This window comes from Macrosteles quadrilineatus, unplaced genomic scaffold, assembly GCF_028750875.1.
Source record: "Macrosteles quadrilineatus isolate MER2022 unplaced genomic scaffold, UCM_ALF_1.0 Scaffold_7__1_contigs__length_78375512, whole genome shotgun sequence".
Classification (NCBI taxonomy): domain Eukaryota; kingdom Metazoa; phylum Arthropoda; class Insecta; order Hemiptera; family Cicadellidae; genus Macrosteles; species Macrosteles quadrilineatus.
In genome coordinates, this window is record NW_026542600.1 from 16,636,485 (window position 1) to 16,649,044 (window position 12,560).

General features: G+C 41.7%; 1 protein-coding gene across 1 annotated transcript in view; it reads right to left on the bottom strand.

The window, feature by feature from the left end:
* Positions 1–10,521, bottom strand: part of LOC128997919 (delta-aminolevulinic acid dehydratase-like) — a 72,150-nt gene extending 61,629 nt beyond the window's left edge. Inside the window, exon 1 of the mRNA XM_054423751.1 lies at positions 10,248–10,521. Within this exon, the coding sequence (XP_054279726.1) occupies positions 10,248–10,267 (20 nt within the window). The 5' untranslated portion in view covers positions 10,268–10,521. The remainder of the gene's footprint in view (positions 1–10,247) is intronic.
* Positions 10,522–12,560: the final 2,039 nt, after the last annotated feature.

Here is a 12,560-nt window from a genome sequence, read left to right on the forward strand (position 1 = left end):
TAGTAAAAGGTCATTTAATTTACAGAGAATAGTTAAGTAGTGTAATCCACTAGATTCAAATCAGAAAAACTGTTGTTAAAACTGTTGTTACCTAGGTTGCTAGGATAACAAAAAAATAAACAAATGATTAAAGTAAATACAGAACACATGGTTATTGTGTTAGACAGTTTAGTGGCACCACATTAGCCCCCTGCGGAGTCTGGAAGACCGGGCACTTTAAATTTCACAGTACGACCAGATCGGGTCACGTAAGGCTTGGGTTGGCTTGAGAGTAGGGTCTTGAGTGGGAACACTGTGGAGGGTGGATTTCTGGAATGTTCATTGTGGATGGGTGCATGTGTTGAAGGAGTAAGATCTTGCAATAGATACGCGGGCTTTACTCTGTCCAACGTCACCTTCACACGTTTACCACGATGGATTATAGTCATAGTTTTATCATCACGAGATACCACGGGAAACGGTCCAGTATAAGGTGGTTGTAGTGATCGTCTAACACAGTCATCTCGCAAAAATATGTGAGTACACCGTTTTAACTCCTGAAAAACGAAGGTCTTTGGTTTATCATGCCAAGATGTGGGCACAGGTCTTAAATTTGACATGTGTCGACGTAAGCGAACTACATAGTCAGCCGGGTCCTCCTCACGAGTTGTGTCTTGAGGGAGGTCTAGAAGTTCTCCAGGTAGACGGAGTTGGTGGCCAAAAACTAATTCAGCAGTAGATGCCTGAAGGTCTTCACGATATGCGCTGCGAATGCCGAGTAGTACGATGGGAAGTGCTTCAAGCCATGTTGAATCATTGTGGCACATGAGAGCTGCCTTAAACTGCCGATGGAATCTCTCGACTAAACCATTAGCACAAGGATGATAGCCGCAAGTTCTGATTCGCTCTACACCAAAGGTCTTTCCAAGGGCACGAAATAATGCTGACTCAAATTGGCGTCCTTGATCAGTTGTGATGCGCAAAGGTGAGCCGTAACGGGAAAACCAGCACATCACCAGAGCCTCAGCTACTTCTTCTGCGGTGATGGTTTTCAATGGATGAACTTCTGGCCATCTGGTGTAGCGGTCGATAGCTGTTAGGCAATATTTGTATGGTCCGGATGGTGGAAGTGGTCCAATGATGTCAATGTGAACATGATCAAATCTTGATGATGGGAGTGAAAACGATCCATGGGGTGTAAATACATGACGGGAGATCTTAGCACGTTGACATTTCTCACAGGCTCGGGCCCAGTTTTGACAGTCTTGTTGAATTCGGGGCCAAACAAAGCGATTAGAAACAAGTTTTGCCGAAGCTTTGATGCCAGGGTGACTTAGATTGTGTATAGAATTAAAAACTGAGCGTCTAAGGGGCTCAGGGACAAAGGGTCGTTGTACTGAAGTTGTTGTGTCACAGTATACATCAAGGTCTGTTCCAGGAATTTTGACAAGCTTCAAATTAAGAGATGTCTCTCCCTTAAGGATCTCTTGTAGCTCAGGGTCAGAGTCTTGATGATGTGCCAAAGTTTTGGCATCTACAATGCTGGGAGCCGTAGTTGACAATGAATCTACACGAGAAAATGCGTCAGCTACTAGGTTGGCCGATCCAGAAACATGTCTTATGTCTGTAGTGAATTGTGAAATGAATGTTAGTTGGTTTTGCTGAACAGGAGGTAGTTTTTCACGTTTTTGACTGAAGGCAAATGTTATTGGCTTGTGGTCTGTGAAAACTATGCAATGATTTGCCTCAAGGTAGTGACGAAAGTGACGAATGGCGGCATATACAGCGAAAAGCTCACGGTAATAGGCTGGCCAAAGGGATTGTTTTGGTGTCAGTTTCTGTGAAAAGAAAGAGAGAGGTTCCCATGTTTTATTGTCAACCATCTGCTGGAGAGCAGCTCCTACATGGGTACTCGAGGCATCACAGAACAATGCGAGAGGGGCCTTGTGGTCAGGGTGAACAAGCAAGGTAGCATTGGAGAGATGTTCTTTGCAGGATAAGAATGCAGCATCCAATTCAGGAGTCCAATTTACAGGTTGGTTTCCACGTAGAGATGAGAGGGCATCATGGAGAGCTGCTTGTTGCTTGGCTGCTGAAGGAATGAATCTGCGGTAGAAATTCAACATGCCGAGAAAACGACGCAAACCTTTTGCAGTAGAGGGACGGGTGAATTGTTGCAGAGCCTCAACACGTTCAGGAAGTGGTCGAGTACCAGCAGATGATACCTCATATCCTAGGAAGGTAACCTTTGGAGCTTTCAAAACAGTCTTATTTACGTTAACGAGTATGCCATAATCAGAAAACCGATTGAATAGAGTTCGTAGATGGGCTTCATGTTCAGTCTCATCCTTAGAGAAAACTAAGACGTCATCTATATAAGGAAAGCAGAAGTCTAAACCAAAAACTACTTCATCGATGAAACGTTGAAAAGTTTGTCCTGCGTTGCGGAGGCCAAAGGACATGAAGGGGAATTCAAACAATCCAAAGGGGGTTGTAATGGCTGTCTTCGGGATGTCTTCAGGGTTGACAGGGATTTGTGTGTAGGCCTTCACTAGGTCGATCACAGAGAAATACTTGCAACCTCTGAGAGAATGGGTGAAATCGTGGATATGTCTAACAGGATATCTGTCAGGAATAGTCCTAGCGTTGAGAGCACGGTAGTCTCCACAGGGGCGCCATCCATCAGGTTTCTTAGGGACCATGTGAAGGGGTGATGACCAAGGTCCATCAGATCGACGTGCAGTACCATCGGTGAGCATGGCATCAAACTCGGCTTTGGCTATAACAAGCCGATCAGGAGCGAGTCGACGTGGACGAGATGAAACTGGGGGGCCAGGGGTCGTTTTGATGAAATGCAAGGTTGAATGGAGCACTTTTCTTGGTGTACCAGAGGGTCGGGTAATCATGGGAAATTCTGCCAGTATTGATGAAGTTGGAGAATTGGGTGTGATAGTTTTTATGCTGAAATGAGGGATTGAGGTACATTGACAAAGAACAGAAAGGTTTGTTACACTGTCAATCAACCGTTGATTACGACAGTCAGGAAGCAATCCAAAGTGTGCTAAAAAGTCAGAGCCTATAATCGCTGTATTAACATCAGCAATGACAAAATTCCATGTAAAAGCTCGTCTCAGCCCTAAGTTTAATGTTAATGTCATCATACCGTAGGTGTGAATGGCAGAGTTGTTTGCTGCACGAAGTTCATATTCTATATGCTTTTGGTTCTTACAAACGAATGATTTAGGGAGGCAGCATATGTCGGATCCAGTGTCAATCAAAAATGTTGTATTAGTTGTACGGTCGACGATTTGTAGGCGGCGCCCTCCAGCTTGGCAGTCAGCTGACGCCATCACTGGCTGCCTTTGGAGTTTGTCGGAGAAGTGAAATTGCATGGTGGAATGCACTTCTCAGCTTGATAGCCAAAACGCTTGTGGTACCAGCATAGATTGGTTTGCTCTGTAGTGTCAGAGGAGCTACCTGCGTGATAACGACTACTAGACAAACTCCTCTGACGTGACCTAGGTCGCCTGTCACGTAGGGAATCAACATCTTTACGCATATTTTTCATTTGCAACTCCAAAGCAGATAATTTTGATAAAACTTCAGTTAATTTTGGGTCATCAGAAAATGAAGATTTAGGATTTGGTGAATTAACGGCATTCAAAGATGTAGGCATACTAGTGAGAGAATGGCAAAAAGATGCGTTAGGTTGGACTGCTAGAATTTTGTCGGCAGTAATTGCAAGTGTGTCAGTTTGGGCACTTGTTTGGACTTGCAAAATACTTTGGACATGAGCAGGAAGTCTCTGCATCCAAATAGTTTTCAGTTAACTATCTTGGATTGTGGTCGAACCTACTAGTGATCGAAGGTGGCGTAGGAACTGAGAAGGAGTTTTGTCACCTAGTTCCTCCTCCATCAATAGCTGACGAATGCGTTGCTCCTCAGATAGAGACAACCGTCTGATTATTTCAGACTTAAGAGTAGAGTAAGGAGTTTCAACAGGTGGATCTATTATAAGATCCTCCACTTCATTAGCATAGCGCTCATCAAGATGTGAAATTACATACGAGTATTTAGTTGTTTCACTCGTGATGTGAGCCAGTGTAAACTGAGCCTCAACTTGGGCAAACCAGAGCCTTGGTTTCTCTTTCCAGAATGGTGGAAGTTTTATGCTTACCCGGTGGATGTGATGATCTTCATGTCGTTCGTCGGAATGGGCTGTATGATCTGGCTGATGCTGTGGTAGAACTGGTGGAAGATCAGGTAGGTTGGCTTCTTGAGGATGTACAGAAATGTGATTTTGTTCTTGTCTTCCATTCAAATCTTGAAGTTGTCTTTGTAGGTTGGCATTCTCACTCTCTAATTGAGCTAGGCGCTCCAAAAGTTCTTGGTCCATGGCGTAAAACGATAATTTGGAGAAAGGTGAAAAATAATTGAAGTTTTGGTAGAAGGTTGAAATTTAGTGTAGGAAAAACATTAATTTAGTTTGAAATAATTTACTTGTTAGTCGGGGTCACCATTTCTAGCGGATAGACGCACTAAAACAAATCATTCTAGTAAAAGGTCATTTAATTTACAGAGAATAGTTAAGTAGTGTAATCCACTAGATTCAAATCAGAAAAACTGTTGTTAAAACTGTTGTTACCTAGGTTGCTAGGATAACAAAAAAATAAACAAATGATTAAAGTAAATACAGAACACATGGTTATTGTGTTAGACAGTTTAGTGGCACCACACACTTAATACAGTCACAAATCTGCATAAGCCCCAACCTACCTTCCTCACGTGCCTAATATGAACTGATTAGTTTGCAATGACAACCAACCATCAGTTGCATTTCTTGGTGAATTTGAGTTTGGTAATCTTTGAATTCTACTGCCTGAGCGTTTACTGAATGTAAATATTTTTCTCCTCATCATCCCCTAGCCTATTGGAAAAATTCCATTGTTTGGATATTTTTTGATATCCCAGTTAAGAATTTGAATTAGGCCAATATTATTGTAGGATATTGTATATATTGAAATTTATAATTTATGTATGATCTATTTTTAAGTACTATTGTAACAATGCCTATTACAAAATGTTAGGTTTAATGACTGCAATAAATCTTATTGAATCTTATTATTATATTTAACTTATTTGTTGCCTGAGTTCTTGTACTTCAGATTTTTGTGTCAACATATGCACTTCGTTACCTTGCGTGGCATCTTCAGGGGTCAAAGTCCAAGAAATGAAACTGAGAAAAAAGACCTCTCGCCATAACCCCGCCATGTCTGTGGTAGCAATGCTAGCAACTGCGAGTGTGTAAATATGTATATTACCTTATACCATCTTCTGGCCATTAACCCATCATATGATTGGAATAGGCTGTGTTAGAGTGAAACAAATTATTTTATTTCCCGCAAATGTGTATAAAACTCACAAATTTTGAAATATGTTAAGAAAAGATTATAAAAAATGATGTTTGGTGAGTCAATGGGATGGCTCAATTGGTAGCGTCACGGACTTCAGGCCCAAGGCAGCAATGTCGTGGGTTTGGATCCTGGTCACTGCCACTAAAATTTATCAGTGCAGTTCACCTTCGTACTGTACCGGCTCACCCCTTGCTTTGCTGGAAACGTTCCACGCACAGATCTGTAGTCTATGTGGACGCCCAGTCACTATGCTACTAATTAATAAGCTCATCCAAACTACCTTCCAGATATTCCTTTATTGAGTAGTGAGGATTTTTACGGAAGAAATTTCCTGTGGTGGTTTTATACTTTCTGCTGGCAAGGGTCTTTGTGGCAGCTGGGAGTTTGTTGAAGAAACGGATGGCGCTTCCAGGGTATGAGTCTCCATTTCTACTGAGGCGTGTGCGAGATACATCTAGTTGATTTCGGCCTCCTGTATTGTAGTTGTGTATGTCAGCCCTGGCCACCAAGCCCTGTTCATTGTTCTTGATTTCCTGCTTGTATGCCCATATGAAGATGGGTTTGCTATGCTCATGGCGATGGCTGCTTGTTATAATGCGCACAGCTTTCTTCTGGAGCTTCAAAACTCTGGCTGCTCCAGCAGCGTGTCCCCAGAGATGTATGCCATAAGAGATATATGACAATGAAACATAGCATGGTACACCAGAACAAGGTAGGAACCTGTAACACAATTCTGTAACAGACATGTTTGATGACCACTCCAGTCACACTAGAACAAGGTAGGAACCTGTAACACAATTCTGTAACAGACATGTTTGACATGATCACTCCAGTCACACTAGAACAAGGTAGGAACCTGTAACACACTTCTGTAACAGACATGTTTGACATGATCGATCCAGTCCAGTGTTGGGTCAAGGTAGAAACCCAATAGTCTATCACTCCCACCGATGTTGTTTGGGGTGCGCGTGACAGAGTGCAAGTCATCCAGTTTGTCTTGGCCTCATTTAGCTGCAGTTTGTTTGCTCAAAACCACAGCTCCACATCATTCAGATTATTTTTCGCTTGCTCCGCTGCAAGGATCGGTGTTTTCCCTCTGGTATACAGAGTAGTATCGTCAGCAAAGAGCACAAGATTTCCATACCACCCCAGGTCGTTAATGGCAATCAGGAAGAGAAGTGGCCCAAGAACTGAGCCCTGAGGGACTCCGTGTAGAACCTCCCTTTCTGCGGATTTTGCACCCCTTAAATCAACCACTTGTCTTCTGTCACTTAGGTAGTTACTGAGCATGGAGAGAGCTTTACCTCTGACACCAAAAGCTAAAGCTTATCAACAAGGATTCAATTAGGAACACAGTCGAACGCTCGACTCAGATCACACAGTGTAATACATACTGAGTCCCTGTCTTCAAAAGTGTTTGCGATTTCATCAGCAATGACTGAAACTGCTCCAGTAGTGGACCTACCCCGCCGAAAACCGTGCTGCGAGTTACTAAAAAGGTTGTTTGACTCAAAGTAATTGCAGGTTTGTTCCTTCTTGATTACTATCTCGAGAACCTTGCTAAGGACAGGTACCAAAGAGATAGGCCCATAGCTAGCCAGAACGTGGGGGTCTCCCTTTTTTTATAATGGCACTGTCCGTGCGATCTTCATGAGTGCGGGAAAAAAACTTAGAGGTTAACTGTAAGAAAGGACCGTGAGGTCATAAGTTAGCCTCAATAAAGAAGGATTTTCATTTCATTTAAAAAAAAACACTGCTGCAGGCTGTCATTGATAGCTAGGGTGAGGGGTGCAATGATGAAATCCGCTACTTCCTTAAGGAGCTTGGTAGACCACCCATAGTACTCGCGGCTCAAGGTGCTCTTAAGCCAACTTATAATCTTCCGGACCTTTTCTTCATATACTTTACTCCATGCAGTCCTACTAAGGTCGGGCTGGAACTCCGGCATCCGATCTTTCAAAATGTCCAAAGGGTCAGAGGGAGCATCAGGGATACTGGTAACTATATCTGAGACAGATGAAATAAAGAAGTTGTTAAATTCATCGGGACTTGCAGCGCAACACATTTCTGGTGTGGGTGGCCTGACTGAGTTTATGATGTACCAGGCTGCTTTATTTGATTGTTGGAATTTTCAATGAATTCGACATTACCTGCTCTTTTCGCCTCCTCAACCATTTTGTTATACAGCTTCTTAGCTAGCAGATACCTAGCCTCGTCTCCCCTGGCACGTTGCATCAGCATGAACTCCTTGAGTCTACTAAGAGTTGGAATGTACCAAATCGGATATGAGAGGTCCGACGCTTTTTTGGTTTAGGCTTACCCGCCTTACTCCAGGTTACTGCCCGCTTCTCCTTTACTGGGAACACAATATCCAGGGTTTCCTGAAGGTGGCTAAAAAAGAAATTGAAAAAAAAAACTCTCACCCTGTGGTCTACTAGCAATTATGTCATCCCAGGCAATTTTTTTAGAGCAGTTTTAAAGCGAAGAATCATAGACTATAATGTTAGTGATAAGAAAGTGAATTCACATGAAGACCCCTGAAGATGCCACACAAGGTCCCACACAATAGGTCCCACAGGGATCTATTCTTGGACCTGTGCTCTTCCTCATTTATATAAATGACCTGGGGACTGAGGGAAGAACTTTGTTCTTCGCCGATGAAACTACCCTCATCACAAGTAGTAGTGACTTGGACCAACTGAAAAGTGGAACCCTTGAAATCCTTGACGGAGCTAAAGCTTGGTTCTCTAATAACAAGCAAAAAATAAACAACGACAAAACCCAGGAACTGATATGCAGTCTTAAACATCAGAATCCACAACAACAACCTGTGAAACTGCTTGGTTTTTGGCTGGATGGCAAGTTCACATGGGATAAACACATAGGTGAGTTAGATGCCAGACTTTCCAGAACAGTTTTCCTTCTAAGGAAGCTAAAAAACTTGGTCACTGATGGCCTCTTCCACAGTCTAATGAGCTACGGTATCATTGTCTGGGGGCACGCTTCGGAAACAAGAACCATTCTGAAAACTCAAAAGGCTGCTATAAGAGCCATAACATCCAGCGCAAGGCATGAGCATTGCAAACCACTGTTTCGTGACTTAGGAGTGATGACTGTTTACAGTCAATTTATTTACAACTGTCTGGTGCATGTTAAGGAAAACATAGGCAACCTCAGCTGCAGAAACCAACTTCATAATTACAACACGAGAAGAGGAGAAAATTTTAAACATTTCTTTCTGCAGGCTGAGCAAGCAAAAAGACTGCTATCCTGTCCTTGGCATTAGGCTCTACTTATCTGGACAAGAACATAAAGTTACTCCCTCTAAGGAATTTTAAAAAGAAAGTCGAAGAGCTACTAAAGGCACGGTCTCTCTATTCCATTAGGGAATATTTTGTTGAGGAAAGTGATGAATGGATCTCATGACCTACTGTCATGTTAACCAATTCTAAAGTATTAACACTTTAAACTTTTTTTTACGAAATCTATCCAGTCATTACTGGTCAGCGATGGATGTATGGTATAAAGGTATACAAGTTGGCAAAATGCATAGGTTGACACAAACATATTATGTACAAGATCTCAGGTGGCAACAACAAAGGTAACCTAAATCTAAGTTAATATGATTCCATTGTGCATGGAATTGTAAGCTTTCATTTTAGTTTTTCTGACACTTAAGTTGGGGCTCTTTCTCTCAAAAACCGATTGTATTTAAAAATTCGTCGTGAAAAAGACTCGCACTACTGGTAGACACACAACTTAAGAATCTAGGCCTATCTTTTTTTGTCAGCGAGGCTGCATAAGTTATAACCTTTGCCGATCAATAAGTTAATTCTGAGTAGGCCTACACTGACATATACTTAGGTGATCCAGAAAGTAAAGAACGTTTCGTTATGACGCCGCTAGGCGCGCGCCAATCTCGTACATTTTGGTATGTGCGTACTTGGCAAGTCAGTCGGCATCCAGCCGTGACAATTGGAGCATTCTAGCGCTGCCCATTTTTTCACAATTTCAACTTAAGATGAGCGCTGCAATAAAAAATCCCGCCAGTTAAGGGGTGCGGTCAGTGATACGGTTTTTGTTGGAAAACACTTAAAACCGAAACTTTTCCTCAATTTTCACGGACTTTGTTGTTTAAAATTGTCACGCAACAAAGCGAAAGACCCGTTATCGGGAATCGGTGGTTTTTGCGAACCTTTTCATCAACTTTAGTGACCAGTTCCATCAGTCACAATGCTCGGCGTCCGCCCTTCGCTTCGTCATGACTCGTGAGCGTCAGATCGGCCATTTTTAATCTGAATGCACCATTTTCTCAGAACTTTCAATCATTAAGTTTTTTCCTTGAACTTCATACCCTTGGCGATAAATGTCTATCGATTTTAAGTTTAATGCCAACACAAACCGTATCACTGACCGCACCCCTTAACTGGCGGGATTTTTTATTGCAGCGCTCATCTTAAGTTGAAATTGTGAAAAAACGGGCAGCGCTAGAATGCTCCAATTGTCACGGCTGGATGCCGGATGAGTTGCCGAGTACGCACATACCAAAATGTAGGAGATCGACGCGCGCCTGGCGGCGTCATAACGAAACGTTCTTTACTTTCTGGATAACCCACGTATATATAGGACTGTGTCTGGAGGGACTTTTGGACTTAGATCACTGATTTTAACTTAATTCATCTATATGATCCAAAAACTTGCCTACCGTATAATAGTTATGCTAGGCTAACATTTGGAACTGGCCCGGCACAAATAGCCAATGACTGATGATTACACTTAAGTTAATGTTCTTCAGGTTTAACTGAATATTTCATGGCTCAATCAACTCATAGGTTTTCATCTAGTAATACTTACAGAATAAAAACAGGGTACATTATGTTAAACGATGTTATGTTTTCTGTGCATTGCCATTTTCTCAACACAGGATGAATATCCCACTGTGAAGTTTATGGTTTAGTGAAGGCAAAGCACCATTCACATCACGACTGATATCACCACTCATTTTTATTTTTGAGACAATTGGGGTTTAAACTATTTTAATCCCGTATAACTTAAACAAATATCCCTCACTCACAGACACAGATGAAGTTTAAGAGGTTATGTTATTGTTGTGAGGTTATGTTAGTTAGAGAGAGAGGCCATCTTCAAAATGTCTTCAAACTTCAACTTCATAGACAGGCAAGAAAAAAGCACTTTTTTTGTAGTTCATTTTAAAAGTCTGTTCGACTAGGAACCATTGCAACTGTACAGATAAATTTACTAAAGTTACTAATCTTCTGTTAAAACCCTAATCTGATTTGTAGTTTGAATGTTTTACTCTTTTTGGTCCTGAGTTTAGTCGACGTTTAGAAAAAGGGATCTTGGTCGGTGTATTGCGTGATATTTCAGTGTCAGAAATTGTGACAGTTTAACCTGTACTGTACAATATTCCCCTTTTTGTTAAATTTTTATGCCATTTTGAGCCTGTTAAAAGTTTACCTCCTCCTTGACCAAGACCAGGAGAGCCAGATGGGGTTTTTCAACTAACGCTTAGAGTTTTTTTTTCTCAAGAAAGACTTCTGTAAAGGAAAAATTAAAAAAAATTACTATGGTGGTTGTGAATTTGACATAACTATAACTTTATTCCTTTAATTATTCTTGCAGGCTGCAATATTGGCTTGTCTTTTAGCAACGTCTTTAGTACTTTCAGGCAAATTCTTTAAAGCGGTGCAAAAGGCTGTTTCTTCCTGGTTTTGTATTGAAATGGGCAGGTAGTTGGTAATCATACGTTTCATACTCATAATCATACTCTTTGAAGACTACATTGTTTCGACATTTGGGAAGGGACTGCATGTTGACTGGATTTACCTTGATTACTCGAAGGCTTTTGACCGAGTAAGTTATAAACATCTTCTTGACAAGTTGGAGCATACAGTGTGACCGGTGCACTTCTCAATTCATCAAATCGTATCTGACCAATCGCTCCTTGGTGGTAAGACACTCGTTCGCCTACCCGTTTAGTGTCACTTCTGGCGTCCCTCAAGGGTACTGCTTGGTCCTTTTTTATTTAACATCTTCATAAATGACATCGCAGATATTCTGGACGTAGGTTTCTCCTCTTTGCCGATGATCTGAAACTCTTTGTGAGATTTCCTCAAAGGATGACAAAAACGCTCGCCTTCAGAGAAACCTTGACAATGTTATTCATTGGTGTCGAATCAACTCTATGGACCTGAATGAGAATAAGTGTGTGGTCATGCATTTCACACGCTCTTCACAGATTAACTGCTATTGGTCTTCAAGTTCTGCAGTCAGTCAAAGAAGTACGCGACTTGGGGTTTTCTTCACATCACAACCTTCACCCTGGCGCTCACATATCTCGCATCTGCTCCAAGGCCTACTCCGTTCTCGGTTTCATCTTCAGAGCCACCAGAGGACCATTTTCTCTTACCACCATTAAATCTCTCTACATGACTCTCGTCCGCTCAATTCTGGAATTCAACTCAACTGTGTGGTCCCCTTACCAACTGGGATTGGTTAATGAACTACGAAAAAGTCCAAAACCGTTTTATCAGATTGATCGGAGTCAAGATGGGTTTTCGCTACACTGAAGTTGAAATCAACGAGATTGGTCAGCTTCTTGGCCTCCCGCCGTTGCTTCTTCGAAGAGAGTTGATGAACGCAGTATTCCTCTTAAAGCTAGTAAATGGCTCGGATTGGACTGTCCTGAGCTGCTGGGAAAGATTGACTTCCACGTCCCTCGTCATTCCAAACATCAACAATAATTGTTTAAAAGAGATCACTACTCCACCTCTTACATTCAGCACAGTCCAGTACCTCGCCTGATGCGCACAGGGAACACCATCTACGGAGACGTCAACTTATTTAGCCGCAGTGTCTCCTCCTTCAAGTTCGAAACGAGTGCCAGAAGAATGCACATTTAGTGAAATCTTTGTTAATAATGTCACTCGCTGTTTCTCTTTCTGTTTTACTTTTGAATGGTCTATTTATTTTGTTATTGTTGTGAAATAGTCTATTTATATTGTTTTTGTTGTATGATCTATATTGTCTTGTTCAAAATGGTTTGTTAATGTAGTTTTCGTTGTTTATAGTCTATTTATAATTGTTTTTGTTGTTAAATTGTCTATTTATATTGTTTTTCATGAACATGCCTGTATAGCTGTTACG